This window comes from Erithacus rubecula (assembly GCF_903797595.1).
Source record: "Erithacus rubecula genome assembly, chromosome: 6".
Classification (NCBI taxonomy): domain Eukaryota; kingdom Metazoa; phylum Chordata; class Aves; order Passeriformes; family Muscicapidae; genus Erithacus; species Erithacus rubecula.
In genome coordinates, this window is record NC_136688.1 from 59641494 (window position 1) to 59664164 (window position 22671).

The 22671-nt window shown below is 45.7% G+C and overlaps 1 protein-coding gene across 2 annotated transcripts in view; it reads left to right on the plus strand.

Annotated features, from left to right (window-relative positions):
• MDGA2 (MAM domain containing glycosylphosphatidylinositol anchor 2) overlaps positions 1 to 21784 on the plus strand; it is a 196376-nt gene extending 174592 nt beyond the window's left edge. The window contains exons 12-17 of one of the 2 annotated variants that reach the window (XR_013774537.1): positions 3060 to 3080; positions 7953 to 8108; positions 11744 to 11885; positions 15016 to 15146; positions 20204 to 20309; positions 20783 to 21784. Coding sequence is in view for 1 of the 2 variants with exons in the window: in XM_079307819.1 (XP_079163945.1) it covers positions 3060 to 3080; positions 7953 to 8108; positions 11744 to 11902; positions 15016 to 15146; positions 20204 to 20309; positions 20783 to 20874 (665 nt within the window). In the remaining variant the exon portion in view is untranslated. Of the gene's footprint in view, positions 1 to 3059; positions 3081 to 7952; positions 8109 to 11743; positions 11903 to 15015; positions 15147 to 20203; positions 20310 to 20782 lie in introns of both variants that reach the window. The other variant, XM_079307819.1, reaches the window with a different exon arrangement.
• Positions 21785 to 22671: the final 887 nt, after the last annotated feature.

The window sequence follows — 22671 nt, forward strand, 5'->3', positions numbered from 1 at the left end:
ATCCCAGAGATCCAGAATTAATTTTCAAAATCATCAGTAATTAAAAAATTTTAAAAATCCAATGGACAATAAAAGATAGTGAATAAATCTGAGAGAAATTCAATATCTTGAGCATCTTGTGGAATTCTGCAGGATCAGAGCTGAGCTCAGCCCTGCTCCAGCTCATCCACAATTATTTTTAATAAAAAAGTATTTTTTTAATTTAAAAAATGACATGAAATGTCCCTGAAATATCAGTTCTGAAGGATGTGGGGCCCATTTCCCACAGTGACACCTCTGTTGCTGCTGGGGATGGATGGAATTGGGGTTCCACCTGTGACAGAGAAGTGTTGGCAAAGTTGGCATTTCCCAAAGCTCAGGAGAGGAAAATCTCAGGAAAAGGAAGGATTTTGAATTATGGAATGGGTTGGGATGGAAGGGAACTTCAATCCCATCCCATGCCAGCCCTGCCATGGCAGGGACACCTCCCACTGTCCCAGTGTCCAAGCCCAATGTCCAGCCTGGCCTGGGACACTGCCAGGGATGGGGATGGATGGGATAAACAAGGATCAGTTTTTATTATATCTATGAACACCCACAGGAGATTTTTCCTGTGATTTCTGATGGTTTTGGCTCCCTGTGGGACCCCCTTGCCCTATTTCCTGACAGTGAGGGGAGTCCAGTCTCTGCACACACATGGGAAAAATCCAAATTCTTCCCAAAAAATCAGGAGCAGAACCTTCATCCAAGTATTTGGGATTTCTATGCAGGAAACCCAACCTGGCTGTGATGGGGAGAGAAATCCTCCCACTGTGCTCATCCATGGAGTTCCTAATTTATCCCATGATTATGGACTGACCAGCATTCCCATTAGGAAAATCTCCACCATTCCAGCCACTCCTGCCCTTTCCAGTGCTGCTTTTACTCTGGGAACTCTCAGAGATCAGTTGAGGTCGTGGCTGCAATTCCTAACTGTGCTGAGCTCAAGATTTTCCTGACACTTGATGGGATTCCCATTCCCAGCCTGTGGCTGGCAGGGAGAACATTCCCACACAGCAAAAAAAAAAAAAGTGGATTTATCCCACAAATTGTCCTGCTGGGATGTGCCCTCAGCACAGATGTGAACAACATCCCATTCCAAATGTGCCAATGCCAATTCCAGGAGAGAGGGAGCTGCAGATTTTGGAGCAAAAATTTGGATGCTGACAAATCCAAAGCCTCCAAAATCCTGAGCCAGATCTGTATCCATGAGCTAAACCTAAAATTTAGCTCATGGATCTCCCTTTGAAGAGAGATCCCAGAATTTCAGAGGATTTTTGTGCTTATAATGAACATTTTTATTCAGGCATTCATCCTGGGAATGGTGTCAGCAAATCCTTACTGGGGTTTTTATGGATGTTGAGGCCCCAGCTGTAAAATAAGGATATCACAAATGTCATCAGAGAGAAATGTTATCATGTGGAATTCTGGAGTGGTGGAAAAGCAGTTAATGGGATGTGGAGGTGCAAGAAATAATCACAGTACCCAGAAAAGAAAAAGACATCAAGAAAATATTTTTTTAAATGATTAAGAGAAGTTGGATTTTGGCTCTGTCCAGCCTGGCCTTGGACATTTCCAGGGATCCAGGAGCAGCCACAGCTCCTCTGGGATAATCCAGCCCCTCTCCTCCCTGCCAGGGAAGAATAAAGAATTCCTTTTCCATATATTCTGTTATCTTTAGACAGCAAATCTCCTATTTTTTAAAAGGGGGGACAGCCAGGATCTGTGGGAAATGCCACAGTCACCACATCCATGCAGTTGCACCTAAAAACATTGGAAAAAAACATTCAACCCAAGATTTCTCACCCAAAATCCACCACCAAGCTGAGATTCCTGCAGGTTTTATTCCCCTTGCTGAGGGAACAGCAGGAAAATTCAGGAATATCTGGAATATCCTGGCTCTACTCAAACCCAACCATTCCCAACACTTTGTGCTCCTCCTGAGATCTTCCAGCAGCAAAAATTCCCTCCCTGCAGGGCCAGCCCCACCCTGAGAGGGGCATTTTCCAGGCATTTCAGGCAGCTTTGGGAATTTAGAGCCTCAGTTATCCATGAATTTTCCTTTCTGGTGAATCCATGCTTTGTGATGGGCACACAGCACACATTGTCCTGCAGCTGTGCTGCTCCTAAACTGGGATTTTTGGGGGCTTTTTTCCTGGTTGTTTTGATTTTTTTTCCCCCCAAGTTTATGAAGCTGGATAAATTCAGCTTAACCACCTTCATTTTCTTGTCTGCCTGGGTGTGACACAAAGTGTTGGCTTTGCTCTGCTGGGAACAATCCAAACCCTGTGACTGGAGGTGACACCTGATGAGATTTCCCATCCAAACCTCTGCTTTTAGTGACAAATCAAGCCTCAGTCAATGCAGCTGCCAGCAATTGCAGCTAATTCCAGGTTCAATCACTCAGGGATCCTGCAAAATGGAGGGTTTTTTTGGAGAATCAGAGGTAATTTGTAGGTAAAAGATGTAAAAATTGGGTTTCTCGGGGAGATGACACTGGAACAAATCTTCTCGTGTTTCAGACAAAGTGGAGCTAATTTGGAGCTGCTTTGGCAACTCCAGGTTGAATTTAGGATTTTGTTGAATCTTAGGCTGGGATTAAAGCAAGGAAAGGCAGCAGGAAAGTCTGGAGTGATGCTCTGCCATTGCCAGGTGTCACCATTAATTGGAGACAAAATTAATTTTGGATTTTTTGTGAATGAAATTGAATTGCAGCCCTGAGCTCAGCCCCCCCTCATGTGTGGGGCTGTGGTAGAAGAGCCTTTTCCTAAATCACCCATCCTCAAATTTCTCCTTCTGCAAACAGAGCCACAGAATAATCCCTCCTCCTCTCCCGTTGCAGATTCCTCTGCATTAACCTGGGAAGCCATTCCCATGCTTAGGGTATTGTGGAGGTTTGGATTTTTCTCTTTTCCATCTTTTTAAGGTGTGAAGTGGATGAATTTCAATATTCAGCAAGGAGAAATTTGGGATAATCTGAATATTGATGAGTTAGATTTATTTTTTCTTTGCATTAATTTTATTTTCCCTCTGTTTTCCAGCTCCGGTGAATCCACATCTCCGTAAGTATTTAAAATATTTATTATTTTATCTTTCATGAAGCACAGTGCTTGCATTGCTTGTCCCTCACAGTTCAAAAGTCAATTTGAAATATATTTTACTTCCAGCTGCAGCTCATGGGGGGCAGGAACCACCTGAAGGTGTCATTTGGGATTGTTCCAACAAGGAAAAAGGAAGGAAAATCTCAGCTCCAGCTCACTTTTCTCACTGCCCCAGAGTGAGAAAGGAAAAGGAAAATATTCATGGGCTGAAATTCAGATCCAGCTGTGGGGGAGCAGCTCAGGAGCTGGTGGGGATGGAAACCATGGAAGGGCAGGGACACCTCCCCCAGTGTCCTTGGACATTCCAGGATCCAGGGGCAGCCACAGCTGCTCTGGCAATTCCATCCCAGCCAGGAATTCCCAATTCCCAACATCCCATTTAAATCCATCCTCCTTCATCTCCCTGTGTCCTTCCCTCCATCCCTTGTCCCCAGTCCCTCTCCAGCTCTCCTGGAGCCCCTTCATGCTCTGGAAAGTTCTCTGAGGGCTCCCCAGAGTTTTCCTTGTGGTTCCTGAGTTATTTCCAAGCTTTTTAGGGCAGATTGGAACCAAAGGAAGGAAGTTCTTCCCCACAGAGATGAAGGAATCACGGATTCATTGGGGAAATGTGGAGACCCCAAGTGGATCTTGGTTCTGCTCAAGTTCTCAGGACACAGCTCCTCAGGAAATGCAAAGTCCAGGCTGGAAATGCTTCAGTCCCCCTTTGTCCTTCCACTTCTCATGGGCACCAAATCCCTGCACACATCCAGGCAGGAGGCTGGGATGGAGCTTTGGCACATCCCAGTAAAACCACCCAGTCCCCACAGTCCCACATCTCCCAGCTCCATCCCGTTCTCCCAACAAATCTGTATTTTCTCTCACAGCAAATTCTAGTTTTTAATAACACTTCCCAAAATTATTCCCTCCTAAGGAAGGAGGCCCAGTCTCCCACTTTTCCTGCAGGCAGGAGCAGGCTCTGCTCCATCCCTCAGACTCAACTTTGGGCTTTTGTGTAAATTTTAAACTTATTTGCAGAAGATCTTGTCCAACACATCAATAATTAAGCAGAGCTTAGCTCAAAGCTCCCAGGAGCTGCAGGAACCTCTCCCATGGAGCCTGACGAGCAGGGAATTAAACTCTTGCTAATTAATATATTAAATATAGGCTCTGATGGGAAGAAAATACACAATCCCAAGTGCTTCACTCTCCTCTAGGATCTTAAGATCTCAAACTAATTTTCCAAAAAGTCTTGCAGGATCATGATGGAACGTGGGTGGAATCTGAATGGGAATAAGGAATGTGTTGGCTCAAGGGAAGGATGGGAAAGTTTTTCCACCAAAGCTGCAAAAATCCCAGGGGGATTTTCCTCCAGCCTGAGCCCCTTCCCAGCTCCCTCAGGGATTTTCCAGCCCCTTCCCAGCTCCCTCAGCCTCTCCTGGTGCTCCAGTGCCTTCCCCATTTCCCTTTTTTTGTGCTTCCTACAAAATCTCTGCTGTTCCTAAACCTGCTGAGCCAATTTCTGCTTTTATTTCTGCTGTGTGAAGAAAAAGGAGGAGCTGTATCCAAGCAGGACAGGATTCCTGGCTGGAAAGTGAAGTCTTGCTCTTCCTGCTTCACTTCTGGCACAATCCCATTCCCTCAATCCTGCATTTTGATGCCATCTCTGAGATACCCAAGCAAGAAGCATCAAAAGATTTCAACTCACATCTCCACCTCATTTTTTACCACCTAACAGAAACCATTTAATGGGAACCAGAAGGATTTTCAATCAATTTGCACAATTAGAGATCAGCCCTGAATAATGGAAGAGAGGAGTCACATCCAGCTTGGATTTTATGGGGACAGATGACAAATCCATGTTACAGTGAAGGGTTTCACCTCCAGAGCAGCTCCAGCTTCTGCCCTAATTGGCAAGGAAATTATTAATGATGTGAATCCTGCCATGTGCCCTGACAAAAACCACCAGGCTCATTAATGTTAATTAGCACCATCGTTAGGGCTGTGGCTGCAGCACCTGTGGAAGAGCTGCTTGTTCCCCCTGCCCATCAATTAACAGATCCATCCACAGCTCTTTAAATGCTCCTATAGAAGTGTGGAGCAAAGCCTGAGGAGCTTTTCCCCATTTTTCTCATTCTGTCATTTTTTTAAAGGAGTGTTCAGTGCCAAGAACATTTAGCACTAACCTTTTCCAAGGTATTCCACATGAAATCAATGTTTGACTATTAAATAAATGGCAAACTTTGACTCTTTTTTTTTTTTTTCACCTGGCTTGAACATGTATTTTATTTTTTTTTCTTCACCAGAGGAAAAAAATCTTTTGTTCTGCTGATGTGGAATTTCTTAATGAAGCTCTGAGGGCACAAGAAGTTGATGCAGCTTTTAAGGCACTGGAGGGGCAGTGCAGAAAGTGCTGAATGGCTGAAAACTCTTTTTGTTTTTCACTTTGCTCCGGGACTGGACCTGGGAATCAAAACTTTTTTTCTTCACTTAAATTTTGCCTTTTAATTTCATCCCTTTGTGTAGAAGCAGCAACTTCTGTGCTGCAGGGAGATGCAAAAAAAAGTGGAGGTGGAAGCAAAATCCACCAAATGTGGGATAAACCAAGAGAATTTGGAGCTCAGCTGGTGTAAAAGGAATTTTTGGGGATGAGAGGCACAGCTGGTGCTTTGCTCAGAATCTTTGTTTGAGTCCTGGAGTGTCCCCAGAGCTCTGGCAGAGTCTTGGAATTCCCTTCCCAGTCCTGGGATGAAGACAGAGATGTTGGTCAGTCATTTTCTGTCCTGAAGGGTTTGGTGCAATCACGGAACCATCAAAGGCTCAGGGACTGGTTTGGGGTGGTGGGACCTGAATCCCACCCCAACCCCATCCCCTGCCCCAGCTGCTCCAGCCCCAGTGCCAGCCTGGCCTTGGGCACTGCCAGGGCTCCAGGGCAGCCTCAGCTGCTCTGGAATTCCAGCCCAGCCAGGAATTCCCTCCCTGCTGCCCTCAGCAGCTCCCACCTGCTGAGCTCACCTGGGATAACCAGAATCCCACACCTGGGCTGTGCCAGCCCGAGCAGGGGCTGTGCTCTAGGGAATGGATTCTCCTGGAGGAGCTGGGATGGATTTCCTGGGACACCAAATCATTCTGCTGGAGCTGCTGGGAGACAAGGAACTTTCTGGGAACTGCATTCCTGGGATAACCTGGTTTTATAGGGTTGTGTTTTATACTGACAGGTCTGGAGGGACACAGAATCCCAGGAAGGGACCCCAGGGGTCACTGGTGTCACCCCCCTGCTCAGCACAGGGCTGTGTCCTGTGCCTCTGGAACAGCCCAGGGAGGAGACTCCAGCCCCTCTCTGGCTCTGCCCCCTGTGCCAGCAATTCCTGGGCTCAGCCCCTGCCTGGAGCAGCCCCAGCTCCCTCAGCCTTCCCTGGGCACTGAGAGGCTCCAGCCCTTCCTCATCCTCACATCCCTCCCCTGGATGGGACAGGAGCTCCAGATGTTCCCAGGGCTGAGCAGAGGGGCAGGATCCCCCCTGGCCTCCTCCCTGATCCCCCCTGGACCCCTTTGGCCTCGTGTTGTCCTTTGGAAAGGCAGGAGGAGAACCAGGAATATTTGGAAATCCCTCTGAGTGCATGCTGTGGCTTGAAGTGCATTTCCCAAGCTGATTTCTGAGCCTGCAGCATCACCTGAGTGTTGCAGCACGAAGCTCCAGGTCCCTTTCTGCTCAGTGATTAACAGGGAAGCTCCAGTGGCTTAAGTGGATTTAGAGCTCCCCAAAAGCCCAAACCTGCAAACATTTATCCACCTTCTCCATTTAGCAGGGATGAGCAATCCCTGGACACCCAGGGCTTGAGTTTCTCCCTCCTAGCAGTGAATATAAATCCAGCCCTCCAAGCTGGCACAGTGCAGGCTGCTGCCTTCTCCCTGGAGAAGGGAGATTTCCTGCTTCCCTCCCAGAAATCAATGGACTTTGCAGGAAGGGTAAACTCAGCAGGAATTGTTCATGCAGTGAAATTCAGCTTCTGCATGTTTTATTCTACTTGTTATGCTCTGAGAGAACTGAGCCTCCAAGTTGGGTTTTGGTTCTTAAATGACAGGAGGAATTCCTGGGATCACTTGGGCTCTCACAATTCCATGCAGGAGAGGATCCCAGGAATCCTCTTTGGGGTTCTTGGCAATTTTTCTTCTTTAGATCAACACATTTCCCACTTCCTTCAAACACATCCCAGAAATCTCAGTGAAAATCGCAGAGGTGTGTCCAGGTCATGGTGTAGTCCCCTCTCCTTCCCATATGGATGCAGATTTTCCTCCCAGGGATTTGTTAGGATAATTTGGTGATGGGGTCTCAATTCTCTTCCTGATATCCCCCCATGTGCTGCAATATCCTGATTTTCAGAGAGTTCCTTCATGTTTATCCCAAAGCTCCTTTGCCTCATTTCATCCAGTTCTTCCTTTTCCATCCCTATGGAAATTAAGGAACATCTAGGAGATGCCATGTGGAGATAAAGTTTACAATTTGAAAAGCTGCTGTCTCTTCTCCCAAAACCACATTTATCCACTTCCCACTTTTCCCCCCATATTTCATTTTTTATGGACATGCTGCCTGTTCTTCCCAGCTTTTTAGAAATGTGGAAAGAGACAACACCTCTAAAAACCACTGTATAAATCTGAATACGTGAGGAGGAACTCTATAAAAAGATTGAAATATCATTTCAAATTGGTGACCCTGATTTTTTTTTTTTTTTTTTTTTTTTGGTTGTTGTTGTTGAGCTTGCTATTAAAGAAAACTATGGGTAACTGATGGAGAATTTGAAAAAAATAATTTTAAGGAAACTTCAGCTGCTAAATTCCTGTCTTTTGTCCTGGCAGGGGAGTTCCACTGTGGCTTTGAGGATGGGAACATTTGCCTTTTCACTCAAGATGACACTGACAACTTTGACTGGACTAAACAAAGCACTGCCACGAGGGACACCAAGTACACACCCAACACGGGGCCCAACGCCGACCGCAGCGGCTCCAAGGAGGGTAAGGGACAGCAGGGACAGGGACAGCAGGGACAGGGGACAGCAGGGACAGCAGGGACAGCAGGGACAGGGACAGCAGGGACAGGGACAGCAGGGACAGCAGGGATGGGACAGGGACAGGGACAGCAGGGATGGGACAGGGACAGGGACAGCAGGGACAGGGACAGCAGGGACAGGGACAGAGACAGGAACAGCAGGGACAGGGACAGCAGGGATGGGGACAGGGACAGGGACAGGAACAGCAGGGACTGGAACAGCAGGGATGGGGACAGCAGGGATGGGGACAGGGACAGGGACAGCAGGGGGTGGGACAGGGACAGCAGGGATGGGACAGGGACAGGGACCTGCCAGCAATGTCATCTCCTGGCCAAGGAACCCCAGAGGGACAGGGACAGGGAAGGATTAAAGTTCAGGAAAAGTGACAATGGGAATAAACTGGAATGAGACAATTCTGTTGAAATGTCAAAGGGTCAAGCCCTGGCAGGGGTTGCTCAGGAAGGCTGGGAAATCCCAGTCCTTGGAGGTTCCCAAATCCAGCTGTATCTTTAATTTAATTTAAAGTCCTGAGCTTTAATTAAGCCATGCTTTGGATGGGATGAGCTCCAGAGGTGTCTCCAACCCGGGAGATTCCGTGAGAAATGTTTAATTGGTGATAGACTTCTTCAGAATTACATTTTATTGAGGGTTAATCCCCATGGATAATTCCAAATCCCATTGCTGGGGTGGATTAACTGTTTCATCACCAGCTGTCCCAAGCCTTGACCTTTCACTGTGGCTTTGGAATTTGCTGCCAGTGTGGAGAGGAGCTTCCAGTTCCCCTTTGGGAATGAATCCTGCCAGTCAGGGCAGCTCTTGGCTCCAACATTCCCAGCTCATGGATTTGTGCACCAGAGCAGGGGGGGGAGCTGCCAGCTGAGCTCTGAACACCACAGAATCCTGGGCTGGTTTGGGTGGGAAGGATCTTAAATCCCATGGATCCCATCCCATCCCACCCCTGGATGAGCAGGGACACCTCCCACTGTCCCAGTGTCCAGCCTGGCCTTGGGCACTGCCAGGGATCCAGGGGCAGCCACAGCTGCTCTGGCAATCCCAGCCCAGCCAGGAATTCCCAATTCCCAACATCCCACCCATCCCTGACCCTGGCAGTGTCCCATTCCCTGTGTCCTGTCCCTCCAGCCCTTGTCCCCAGCCCCTCTCCAGCTCTCCTGGCAGGGGCTCTAAGTTCAGACCAAGACCCTTCTAGAAGGATTTATTGGTGCTGAGCAGTGACAGGTCCCAAGGCACAGCCCCTGCCTGTGCCATTCCCACCTCGACTCGTTTTTATTGTGCCATTTTCAAAGTGATTCCCTTCACATTAAACTCCAGTGGGGAAATCTGGCTCATTTTACAATATTCTCCTGTTGATGTCGTTCAAATCCTCCCTGGGGCTCTCTCAGCCCATCACAACGAGGTGGTTTTTGCCCCATTTTTGCTCTGGCTGATGTTCAAATGTGCAATTTTCAATCTTCTGCCCCTGTTAAGGTGTGCTCCTGTCTACAGAGGGGATTTGCATTTGAAAAGTCTGAATTTATCCAGACCTGCAGTCATTCCTGCTATTTTATTGTGTGCACTTCCAAAGGGGGGAAAAAAATCCATCCTGCACCACATTCATTTGGTTGGATTAATTAAATAATATCTCTGTGGTTGGCATTTCCAGGAATGGAAGAAATTGATATTGTCTCCTTTGGGATTGACATGGCCAGGTGAAAATATTCCTAGAAAAGTTTCCAATATTTTTTCCCTTTATTTTACAAGTCACATTTCCAGAGATGAATTCCTCCCTCAGCACCAAAGGTTGAACCTCCTCAAATTTTGTGCCAAATTTTGTCAGTTTGAAGATGTTTTCCTGCACTGTCCCACTGGATTTTTGTTTTCATGGAAAACAGATCTTCGGAGCAGCTTTTGGAAACACAGAGGCTTCATGCAGGGGAAAAATGAGTTCCAGGTTTTTACAGGTGTTGAGGGCCTGATCCCAATGATTCCCCTTGGAATTTTCCAGGTTTTTACAAATGTTGAGGGCCTGATCCCAATGGTTTCTCCTTGGAATTTTCCTGGTTTTCACAGGTGTTAAAGGCTTCATCCCAGTGATTTCCCTTGGAATTTTCCAGGCTGTCATAGGTGTTGAGGGCCTGATTCCAAGGATTTCCCCTTGGAATTTTCCAGGTTTACACAGGTGTTGAATCCCCATCCCAATGATTCCCCTTGGAATTTTCCACGTTTTTACAGATATTAAGGGCCTGATCCCAATGATTCCCCTTGGAATTTCCCAGGTTTTCAAAGGTGTTGAGGGCCTCATCCCAATGTTCCCCTTGGATTTTCCATGTTTTCACAGTTGTTAAAGTCCCCATTCCAATGGTTTCCTTTGGATTTTCCATGTTTTCACAGTTGTTCCAGTCCCCATCCCAATGTTCCCCTTGGAATTTTCCAGGTTGTCACAGTTGCTCCAGTCCCCATCCCAATGATTCCCCTTGGAATTTTCCAGGTTGTCACAGTTGTTCAAGTCCCCATCCCAATGATTTCCCTTGGAATTTTCCAGGATTTCACAGATGTTGTGGGCCTGATTCCAATGGTTTCCCCTTGGATTTTCCAGGATTTCACAGTTGTTCAAGTCCCCATCCCAATGATTCCCCTTGGAATTTTCCAAGTGCTGAAGTCCCCATCCCAATGATTCCCCTTGGAATTTTCCAGGTTTTCACAGTTGTTAAAGTCCCCATCCCAATGATTCCCCTTGGAATTTTCCAGGTTTTTATGTGTACTCAGGTGTTGAATCCCCATCCCAATGATTCCCCTTGTAATTTTCCAGGATTTCACAGTTGTTCCAGTTCCCATCCCAATGACTTCCCTTGGATTTCCCAGGATTTCACAGTTGTTCCAGTCCCCATCCCAATGTTCCCCTTGGGATTTTCCAGGATTTCACAGTTGCTCCAGTCCCCATCCCAATGTTCCCCTTGGGATTTTCCATGTTGTCACAGTTGTTCCAGTCCCCATCCCAATGATTCCCCTTGGATTTCCCAGGATTTCACAGTTGTTCCAGTCCCCATCCCAATGTTCCCATTGGGATTTTCCATGTTGTCACACTTGTTCTAGTCCCCATCCCAATGTTTCCCCTTGGGATTTTCCATGTTGTCACAGTTGCTCCAGTCCCCATCCCAATGATTCCCCTTGGATTTCCCAGTTGCTCCAGTCCCCATCCCAATGATTCCCCTTGGGATTTTCCAGGATTTCACAGTTGTTCCAGTCCCCATCCCAATGATTCCCCTTGGGATTTTCCATGTTGTCACAGTTGCTCCAGTCCCCATCCCAATGTTTCCCCTTGGATTTTCCCATGTTTTCACACTTGTTCCAGTCCCCATCCCAATGATTCCCCTTGGATTTTTCCATGTTTTCACACTTGTTCCAGTCCCCATCCCAATGATTCCCCTTGGATTTTTCCATGTTTTCACACTTGTTCCAGTCCCCATCCCAATGATTCCCCTTGGATTTTTCCATGTTTTCACACTTGTTCCAGTCCCCATCCCAATGATTCCCCTTGGATTTTTCCATGTTTTCACACTTGTTCCAGTCCCCATCCCAATGATTCCCCTTGGGATTTTCCAGGATTTTACATGTACATCGAGACGTCGCGGCCCCGGCTGGAGGGGGAGAAGGCCAGACTCGTCAGCCCCGTTTTCAGCGTGGCTCCCAAAAATCCCTACGGGGCCACCAACACAGCCTACTGCTTCAGCTTCTACTACCACATGTATGGACAGCACATAGGTGAGAGACAGCCAATCCCCTTGGGAAAAACAGCTGGGAAAACTTCTCATTTGGAGGAAAAGTGTGGGAACAGCACCAGCCCCTCCAAGGGCTTCTCGTAACACAGACAGCACCCAAATTCTATTTTCAACTAATCAGGAATTTGTAGGGTGGAGGGATTTCCCCTCTTACAGCTGGCAAATGTTTCCTGCATGAGTGAGAGTCTGGGAATTTGAATTGCATGGGGATCCCATTGATTGGAATGGGAATTTTAGAGCCTGGAAAGGGAGAAGTTGGTATTTAACAAGGATTTTTTCCTGATTCTAATGGGATGTTTTAGGTATTCCTGGTGGATTCTGGATCAGGCAGTGAACTACAGCATTCCACAGGTGTTTACTGTGGAAAAGTCATGGGAAATTTGCTGAAAACCTGCAGGAATATGGATTTTCAAAGGGTATCTTTGAGTGTTTTAGGTATTCCTGGTGAATTCTGGATCAGGCAGTGAACTACAGCATTCCACAGGTATTTACTGTGGAAAAGTCATGGGAAATTTGCTGTTTGCTCAAAATCTGCAGGAATATGGATTTTTGAGGAGTATTTGTGAGTGTTTCAGGTATTACTGAGTAGAATCAGGACCTCAGGTGTTTCCTGTAGAAAAGTCATGAAAAATTTGCTGAAAACCTGCAGGAATATGGATTTTCAAGGAGTATTTGCAAGTGTTTCAGGAATTTCTGAGTAGAATCAGGATCAGGCAGGGAGCAGCAGTGTTGCTCAGGTATTTTCTGTGGAAAACTCACTGAAAATTTGCTGAAAACCTGCAGGAATATGGATTTTCAAGGAGTATCAGTAAGTGTTTTAGGTATTTCTGATGGATTTAGGATCAGGCAGTGAACAACAGAATTCCTCAGGTATTTCCCACAGAAAAGTCGTGTAAAACTTGCTATTTGTTCAAAATCTGCTGGAATATGGATTTTAAAACAGTGTTTGTGAGTGTTCCAGGAATTTCTGAGTAGAATCAGGACCTCAGGTGTTTCCTGTAGAAAAGTCATGGAAAATTTGCTGAAAACCTGCAGGAATATGGATTTTTAAAGGATATCTTTGAGTGTTTTAGGTATTCCTGATGGATTCAGGGTCAGGCAGGGAGCAGCATCATTCCCCATGTGTTTCCTGTGGAAAACTCATTGAAATTGTGCTGAAAACCTGCAGGAATACGGATTTTCAAAGAGTATCTGCCAGCCTATTTTTAGTCCTGGCTCTTTCAACACCCACATATAATTTCTTTTTGTAGTATGGAAAAAAAAAAAAAAAAAAAAAAAAAAAAAAAAAAAAAAAAAAAAAGAGTGGGAAAACATAAAAACCTAAACAACAAAAATCCAATTTTTTGGAAGTCCTTTGCAGCTTTCTTGGTGCTCACAGTGTGCCAAGAGGTTTTCCAGTGTCAAAGTGACCTGGTTTGAGGTATTTTTATCTTTATTTCAAGGGCAAACTCATCCTCCTAGAGAGTTCTGGTTCTTGCTTTGTCCAAGCTCCCCCTGCCCCCAGGCAGGGCTCAGATTTTAAGCAGAGGAGACAAGTGCACTCAGGTTTTTGTTTTTTTTCTGTCATCTCTGTGCTGCAGGAAGGTGGATGCAGCTCCAGGTTGGAATTCTCCTGGCTCTGTGCTGGGTTTTTTTATTGGGAGGAAGGGATTCAGCCACTCCATGCTGAGAGGAAAAATATAGAAATTGCAATATCTGGTTATATTCTGGTTGTTTATGATGGATATTGTGAAGAAGAAATGACAAACATAAAGGGTTAAAGAGTGTTTCTGGAGTTCCTGATAAATATTTGGAGTTTAAAGTTTTTTGGGATAATGTAAAGAAAACAGGTGCTGAGGTTTGTCCAAAACCAGTGGGATTTGGGGTTTTTCCCCTGGATTTCCTCTTCAGCAAGTGTCTGTGCTTAGATTTTGGGGTTTTTGCTGGGATTCCCCTTTCCCTGTGGGAATCCTTGAATTGCCAAGGCAGGATCTGACCCCAGGTGACAGAGGTGATCTGTGACCACAATTCCACTGGATTTATTCCTGGAAATGTGGACATGAATTGTCAGAATCCAAAATTGCTCAGTATTACTTTGGTCCCTTAATTTTTTTAAAATACAGTTCCCATCATTTTAGCTAATATTCAAAACTCCAGAATCCCAGAATCCCAGACTGGTTTGGGTGGGAAGGGACCTCAAACTCATCCTGTTCCAACCCTTTCCATGGGCTGGGACACCTTCCACTGTCCCAGGGGCTCCAAATCCTGTCCAGGCTGGCCTTGGAAAGGCTTAGGAGGATCTTAACCTTTGGATAAATTCCTGGAGGAAGAGTGTGAAAAAGCTCAGGGACAGAAAAAGTGACAATGGGAATAAACTGGAACGAGACAATTTCCTGTCTGAAAGTCTCAAAGGGAGAGAAATACACTGAATTTACAGAGCACAGAGAGGCCACTGCCCCACACCCCTGCACCAAAAACACCTGCTGAAAAACAGCACCCAAACCCCCAAATCCTGTGAATCAAGGACCCAGATCAAAGAAATTTGTTATTTTTTGGTGCATCAAGAGAATCTGGTTCTGTAGATGCCTGCAGGTGACCCTGGTGTCAGAAATGTCTGTGCTGGTGGGCCAAGGTGCAGCTCTGGGGGCTTTTCCTGCACAGGGAGGATTTTGGAGGTTATTTGAACTCAGAGGGTGTTGGTCTCCTCCAGGAATATTCCCATCAGCTCTGTCCCTGAGGTGGATCTGCCAGGATCTGGGGAATTCCAGCAATGGGCAGAGGAAAGCTGGGTGGTTTTAACAAGCAAGAATTCAGCACAAACCAACCAAATTGCTGATATTGCACTGGATAAGGAGGTTTAATGCCAATTCATTGCCCTAAACCACAGAAAATTTTTTTTTTCCTTGGAATTCTCATGCCTTTCCTGGGCTGCTGGACGGGTTCTCAGTTCCCCTCTGCTGAGACCTCCCATCACTTCCCAACATTCCCGAATTTCAGAAGGTTTTGAACCTATGCCAAGAAACTTCCACACCTCAGATCCAGGGAAAAGGAGGGTGCTGCAGCCCCTGTGCTGCAGGCAGAGCCTCCCCAGCTCCAGCTCTGCTCCTGTTTTTGCAGGAAGTCTGAACGTTTACCTGAGGCTCAAGGGTCAGACTGCCATAGAAAACCCCCTGTGGTCCTCCAGTGGGAACAAGGGGCAGCACTGGAACCAAGCCCGGGTGAACATCAACCCCCCCACCTCATTCCAGGTAATTTGGCACCTCCAGGAGCTGGGAGTTGGGCAGGGAGGCTGGGAATGGTGGGATTTTCTTTGGGAATTCTCAGCTCTGCATGCTGCTCATGGACAGATAATTGCTTTCCTTGAGCACCGTGGGGTTTAATAATGCTTGAACTCCAAGCACTTTTTAGATGTGGGAGCTGGGTTATTCCAGCAGGTTTTGATTTTAGATTAGCAAGTGGAATATGAAATTATTCTCTGGGAGAAATTCCTTAGGGCCCCTGTGTTTGAGGTTTTTGGGAATACATGGATTTTCTGCAGGAAGAGGGATGATCTGGGAGTGCTTGGTGGCAGCATGAGACTCAGGGGTGGTGACAGGATTTTCACACATTTCCTGCTGGGCTTGACAGGGAGGTGCTGATGGAGTTTTTAGGGGTAATTCCCAGGCATGGGTGGAACTGGAACATTCCCAATAAAAAGCAGCAGGTCCAGCTGTGGGTGAGGCTGGGGATGTCCCTGTGGAATGTGGCAGTCACAAGCTGTGCCCTGAGTGCAGGGTTCTCCTCTCAGCCCTCTCTGTCCCTCCCAGGTCTCCTAGGGGAGAAAATGTATTTTGGGGAAAAATCACAGACTGGTTTGGGTTTGAAGTGACCTTGGATCCCATCCCATTGAATCAAATCCCATTGAGTCCCATCCCATTATCCCATTCCATCTCATTGAGTCCCATCCCATCCCATCCCATTATCCCATCCCATTATCCCATCCCATCCCATCCCATTATCCCATCCCATCCTATCCCATTATCCCATCCCATCCTATCCCATTATCCCATCCCATCCCATCCCATTATCCCATCCCATCCCATTATCCCATCCCATTGTCCCATCCCATTATCCCATCCCATTATCCCATCCCATTATCCCATCCCATCCCATCCCATTATCCCATCCCATTATCCCATCCCATTATCCCATTCCATCCCATCCCATTATCCCATCCCATTATCCCATCCCATCCCATTATCCCATTATCCCATTATCCCATTATCCCATTATCCCATTATCCCATTATCCCATTATCCCATCCCACCCCTGCCATGCCCAGGGACTCCTCCCACAATCCCAGGGAGCTCCAAGCCCCATCCAACCTGACCTTGGACAATTATTTCACTGCAAATCCAAATTGCTTTTCTAAAAATGGGTTTAATTTCCTTTATTTACAGGGAACTCCTGATCCTGACCCTCTATTTTTATTTCTGTGCATGAGAGGCATTGACATCCCTGGGAAAGGGAAGGAAGGGATGGATTTGAGGGGGTTTTGGAGACCCCTTTTTTGGGAGGGTTTTAGGGCAGGGAAATGCAAAGGATTTGGCAGCAGCAATCCAGAGGAGAGGGGGGGGGAGGTTCCAAAGGGAAACTCCTCTCCTTGGCTGTTTTTCACCTTCAACATTGTTGTGTTTAAAGGTTTCAGCATAAAACAAATGCAAAGCTCTGACCAAATATAACAAATAAATGTCAGAGCCCTTGGAGCCTTAAATTACTTTTTTTTTAGCATCTCTTGCATCGAAGCAAATTTTATTTTCCATTTAGGAGTGTAAGTAGGAAGGAATATAAAGCTCCCAGTAAATTTAAGGAGAGGGAATTGAAGTGAATCTTTGCAGTAAAACACTGTAGTGACATGGAAATTAAAACTTTTTATTGGGTAATTTATAAGGGTAAAATATTTTATACCTTGTCAGTGCCTGTGATATAGAACAAAGATTATGTCATGAGGAACTAGGAGGACTGCAGTGCTTTAAATCTCAAAAAATAGCAAAAAAATCTAGCTCAGATATTTAGATATTTAATATTTTTAAAGAATGAACATCCCAAAAATAGAGAGCCCCAAAAAGAGAGGGACATGTTGGTTCTGTCATCCAGGAAATGTCAATTTTAGTCCAGGTTTGAGCAGTGGGACATAGTGATGGTATGGATGATTTGGATTGGATTTATTGCTAATTTAGGATCTAAATATTGCAGTATCCAAACAAAAACTCCAGGATTTATCACAAAGGATTGGGATCATCAGGTCCTGGTCCCTCCTGCTGGGTCAGTGCCATTCCCTCCCTGTCTGAGCTCCAGGTGGGGCTCAGCCCACCCAGATTTGGTCACTTTGTGTCCAAAAAATTCCAACATCAGCAGGATGGGCTGGGAACATCCAGGTTTGCAGGATTCCCAACCCCAAATCACAATTTAGGATTTATCTCTGTGTTTGAATGATCTTGTTGCTTTCACTCACCCACCCAAAAGGGAATATTCCAAATTTTCAGGCTGGAGGTGTCCCTGACAGGGGGAACATGGAATACCAGTTTGTCCCAGTTTGTCCCAGTCCCCAGCAGCATTTTAACCCCTTTTTCAGGTCGATGTGCACCAAACTAAATCCTTTCAGCTCCCCAGTTTTGGGGTGTTAATGACTTTTCCTGTACCCCCCATTCTCCAGCTTGATGCAGTGCTTTTAACAGCAGCTTTCCAAAACCATAATGGGGATTTTTATTTTTTTTTCTGGGATGCTGATGGGGAATTCTGCTCAGCTGGCACCTGCAGCCCATCCCTGGGAGCTGCAGGTTGGGTTCTGCTCCCTGCCCTGCCAACTCCTGTGCTGGGATTTCTTCTGAGTGTGGAGCAGCCCCTGTCTGAGGGCACTGAAATCACTGCCAAATGCAGCTTTTAATTAAACACTGCCTGTTGTGTTTGGACAGAGCCCTTTAGGCTGGAAATTGTTTTCCATTGTCAGGAAAAATTGGACTTTCAGCTCCACTGATTGGTGTTGTTCCTGCTGCCAAGGAGCAGGGGCTGGATTTTGGGTGAGGAGATGTTTTCCTCTCGAGATCCAGGCGCGATTTCCTCTTCCAGCAGTTTGGTTTCAGACAAGGAATATTGGAGAGAAAAACATCAACAGGACTTTAAAATCCCAGTCATCCACTCAGCAGAGGATAAAGTTCCACTGAAATTGGAATGAAATCTCTACTGTGTCCCTTGCTGTGATAAAACTCACCCCAATTCCTCTGAAAATACATTCTTGGATGGAATCAAAGCTTCTAAACCTGATGAGAACCCACATGTTGGGAAAAATAGATCCTGGCATGGAATTCACTTCCACAGTCTGAAATGAGATATTTGCATATGTCTTAATTTGAAGAAAGTCCTTTCTTTTTGTGCTGTTTTAAAAAAGGGCAGGAGAGAAGTGGGGCTGTCCCTGCCACCAATTCCTGCCCCAGCAGGGGATCTGGGAAGGTAAAATCCACCCAGGAGATCCCTGTGGGATCCAAACAAAAGGAATTCCCTTCCTGAGAAGGGAGGATGGTGCAGAGACACCAACCTGGATCCTGGGAGGTTTCCCCCAAGCTTTGGATGCAGGAGAAGGATGCAGGGGACAGGTCCTGTCCTGTCCAGGTGCAGCACTGGGATGGGAGGCACTGGTTGGGTCACCTCCAAGAGCCAGGAATCTCAGTTTTCCCTGGAATTCTTCTGGCTCCTCTGTGTTTCCATGGAATCTGAACTTGAGTGGATGCTCAGTCCTTCAACACATTCCTCATGCTTGTTCCTCTTCAGGTAGCAGGAAAATTCTGGGATAAAAAAACACCTCCAATGTTAAAGCTTTAAATTCCATTGAATCCTCTCAGTTTTCCATGGAATTCCTCTGGCTCCTGTGTGTTCCCATGGAGCCTGAACTCCTCAAGTTCAGGCAGCAGGAATTTCTGGGAAAAACACCTCCAACCTCCTTAAAGCTTTGATTCCATTGAATCCTGCTCCAGGAATGTCCTCACACAATCACAGCACTCAGTGGTGGAGCTCTGGACACACCAGGTGACAACTGAGGATGATTTCCAGCTCATTCCAAGGAGGAAAAGCCCTCAGAGCTCCCACCCCACCCTCATGTTCATGAGAACTTGGCTGAATTGGTTTTCCCACCACAGAAATTCCAGTTCCACTGAATTGGTTTTCCCACCCCAAAAAGGGTCTATAGAACATTCCAATCCCACTGAATGGATTTTCCCACCCCAAGAATTGTCTGTAGAACATCCCAATCCCACTGAATTGGTTTTTCCACCCCAAAAAGGGTCTGTAGAACATCCCAATCCCACTGAATTGGTTTTTCCACCCCAAAAAGGGTCTGTAGAACATCCCAATCCCACTGAATTGGTTTTCCCACCCCAAAAAGGGTCTGTAGAACATTCCAATCCCACTGAATTGGTTTTTCCACCCCAAAAAGGGTCTGTAGAACATTCCAATCCCATTGAATTGGTTTTCCCACCCCAAAAGGGTCTATAAAACATTCTAATCTCATTGAATTAATTTTTCCACCCCAAAATTGTCTGTACAACATTCCAAGTCCATCCTTGTGGCCAAGCCAAACACAACAGAACCTTTTTTTTTATCCCCTTCTGTGTTGGAACCCTGGATACTGAGAATTTTGGACTTTCTGTGCTGACAGGCACTGACCCCCAGAAGAACACTGCTTTTGTCCTGAAACCATGGGGAAAGCTTCCAAAATTGAGTAATGAAACTGAAATTACTGGTGTGTAGTTTGAATCAAAGTGTGTAATGTCACATAGTAGGAAAATTAGATTTTAAGGTTTTAAAATACAGTAATATGTGAAAAGCAAGATGGAAGTTTTGGGGCAGAGGTTTCTTTCTTCTTCACCTTTTTCTTCATAGGTCCAAGTGGTACTTTTGTAATTGGACAGAAAATTACACATTACAAGTCATGGGTGTGTGATTATTGGGTTAAAAGTAGAAATAATTTAGGTGTCTGTTCTTGATTAGATATATTGGCCCTTAAAAGACCTTGTAGAGAAAGAAATGCATTGCCATTTTTACCTTGTTAGCTCAAAGTGCTGTAGCACTCACTGCAACATGGATAAGAATTAAACATCTGAGTCCAAACACGAAATTTTGTCTCTTGAGAATTTAATCCTGACTCTAACAGAAAAAAAAACCAAAAAACCCAAACAAAACACCTCTGATCTCCTGGAATTTTTTTTATTTATCTCTCTCTGTTCTGCTGGATGTTTTTTTATTTATCACCCTCTGATCTTCTCTTCTCCAGCTCATCTTTGAAGGGATCCGTGGCCCTGGAATCGAAGGGGACATTGCTATTGATGATGTGTCCATTGTGGAAGGAGAGTGCATGAAATCAGACCAGCCAGCCAACAGTGAGTGGCTCTAACCCACAAGTGGCTTCCTGGCTTTCTGCTTCCCAAATGGATCTTTTCCTGCTTTTTCAGCTGGGAGGTTTAAAGGGGAATTCCTTGGGAATGCTTTGCTCAGATGGGAAGATGCTGGATGGGTGAGGCTGGGCTGGATTTGAGATACTCAGGAAGATAAAACAACATCAAAACAATTCCCAGGGGGTCCAAACAATGTGGAATCCATGGAAATCAGTGCTGTGCCTCCCTGAGGGCTCTGTCCCACCCCTCCACCCTCTGTGTGCCTCAAAACAGAGCAGGTGGATTTTCATCCCAGGTCCTGCTCTGTCCAATTGGTGAGGGCTGTCCTTGTCCCCTGGTGGTGGGAGGTGGCTTTGGAATGCTGGAGCAATGCTGAGGGGGTGTGGGCACCTCTTTAATTCCATTTAATTCCATTTAATTTCCATTTTTTTAATTCCATTTTTCTCCCCTTTCTGTAGATCTACGATCAGGTGCTGTTGGGCCATTAGCACATATACAATTCCTCCCACTCCTCCTCCTCCTCATGTCTGTCTTAAGTCATCAGAGGTGACCTTACCCTGGCAGAGGCTACAAAAGAATCACCAGGCACTGGCATGAAGAAAGAGTCTTTGTAAAATGGACATTTCCAAACAAGCTACCAAAGATTCCTCCACTGACTGACTGACTCGAAAGTTAAATAAATACGTAAATAAATAATAAATAATTAAATTTAAAAAATTACAGATTAAGAAAGCACTGGGGACTTGAAAAGGCATCACGGGAGTGGAACTCACTAAGAACCAAGCTTGAGACCGAGATCTGGCCTAAGTAAGGAAGAGACCTTCAGGTGCTTTTGTGGTCACTGATGAATTCAGCATCATCTGGTTGAACTCTCGGCAAAGAGCTCTAGAAACCCTTGTCAAAGCACAAAGTCATGGCTGGTTTTGTTTCAAATGAATCGTTTGCTTGTTACCATGGAAACCGAATGGCCTGCCAAAAAAAAAAAATAAAACAGAAAAAAGAGGAAGGCGAGAGCGAGAGAGGAAATACAAACACAGAGAGAGAGAGAAACACCTCACTGTAAACAGGGTACGTGAAGAGCTGGCGTTCATTTTCCCTTCCCCAAGGTTTTTAAGCGTAGAGTTAAACAAATGTCGGCCCTTTGTACCTCCCGCCGAGGATAACCCGGAACCGGAGCTGTTTGCAGACATTTCCCGTTCCATCCCTCACGGCTCTGCTTGGTGACTGTGTGCTGTCTCCTTTTGCATGCATTCCCACCCAGGATGTGCCACCTGGGCTTACATTTGTCACAGGCTTCACTGGGAGTTTGCTGGCGGCCGCTGGAAGATCCCTCTCCCCTCCCCACCGGAGTCATCAGCTCTACGGAAGTGAAGAAACCAAACCACCGTCTTTTATAAATTGCCATGGAAACCAAGTGCCTTCAATGAAACAAGCCTGATTTCAAAAAATACAAAAACAAACAAACAAAAAAAAAAAGAACAGAATATATATATATACATATATATATATATATATATAAAATAAAAAAAACATGTAATAACGATGATTTCAACATGGAAGCTTTGCACCGCTAAAAGCGTGGGTTGCGCAAACTCTTTTTCTAAACAAACTCTGGAGCCTGGGTGTGCAGGCAAGGAGATGGAGCCGCTTCTGGAGAAGGATGGATGGACCCAAGGCTCTGTGGAAAGCCTTTGGGATGAGATCCGTGTGGTGTGACCTTCCAGACAGCCATGGCCTTTCAGCTTCCTTCCCGTTGGAAACAGCTCCCGTTGGCGCTGCCGCTGGGAGCAGCGCTTCTTGTCGTCGTCGTTGTCGTCGTTTCAGGTTCTCCAGTGGGTCAACCAGAGGAACAAAAAGGTGGTTCAGACACACACTTGGTGCAGGAGGTGGTGAAACACGGGATTTTCTTACTCTCCCCCTCCCTTGGGATGGCTCCCGACATCCGGATGCGCCGAGGGGGCTCAGCCTCTGCCCCGGAGCCAGACTCGGTGCAGAGGGAGAAAGATTATTTTGTTATTGTAGCGAAATTCAGAAAACAAACAAACAAACAAAAAATTACAAAAAAAAAAAAAAAAATTAAAAATAGTCCACTTTTACAAGGAAATAAAATAATAAAAGCTGTACAAAATGGGTTCGAGCTACCCGAACACGTGCCGGTTTTCCACTGCATTGTAAAGTTCCCTTCCAGTTGGTTATGAAATTTGAAGACCTTTTTCCTTAAATTAGCTCAGCTTTTAACTTCATTTAAAAAAAAAAAAACAAAACAGACTTTTGTCTAAAGAAGAGTATTATTATTATAATTATTATAATTATTATTATTATTCTGTGTTTTCTCTCGACACCCTAG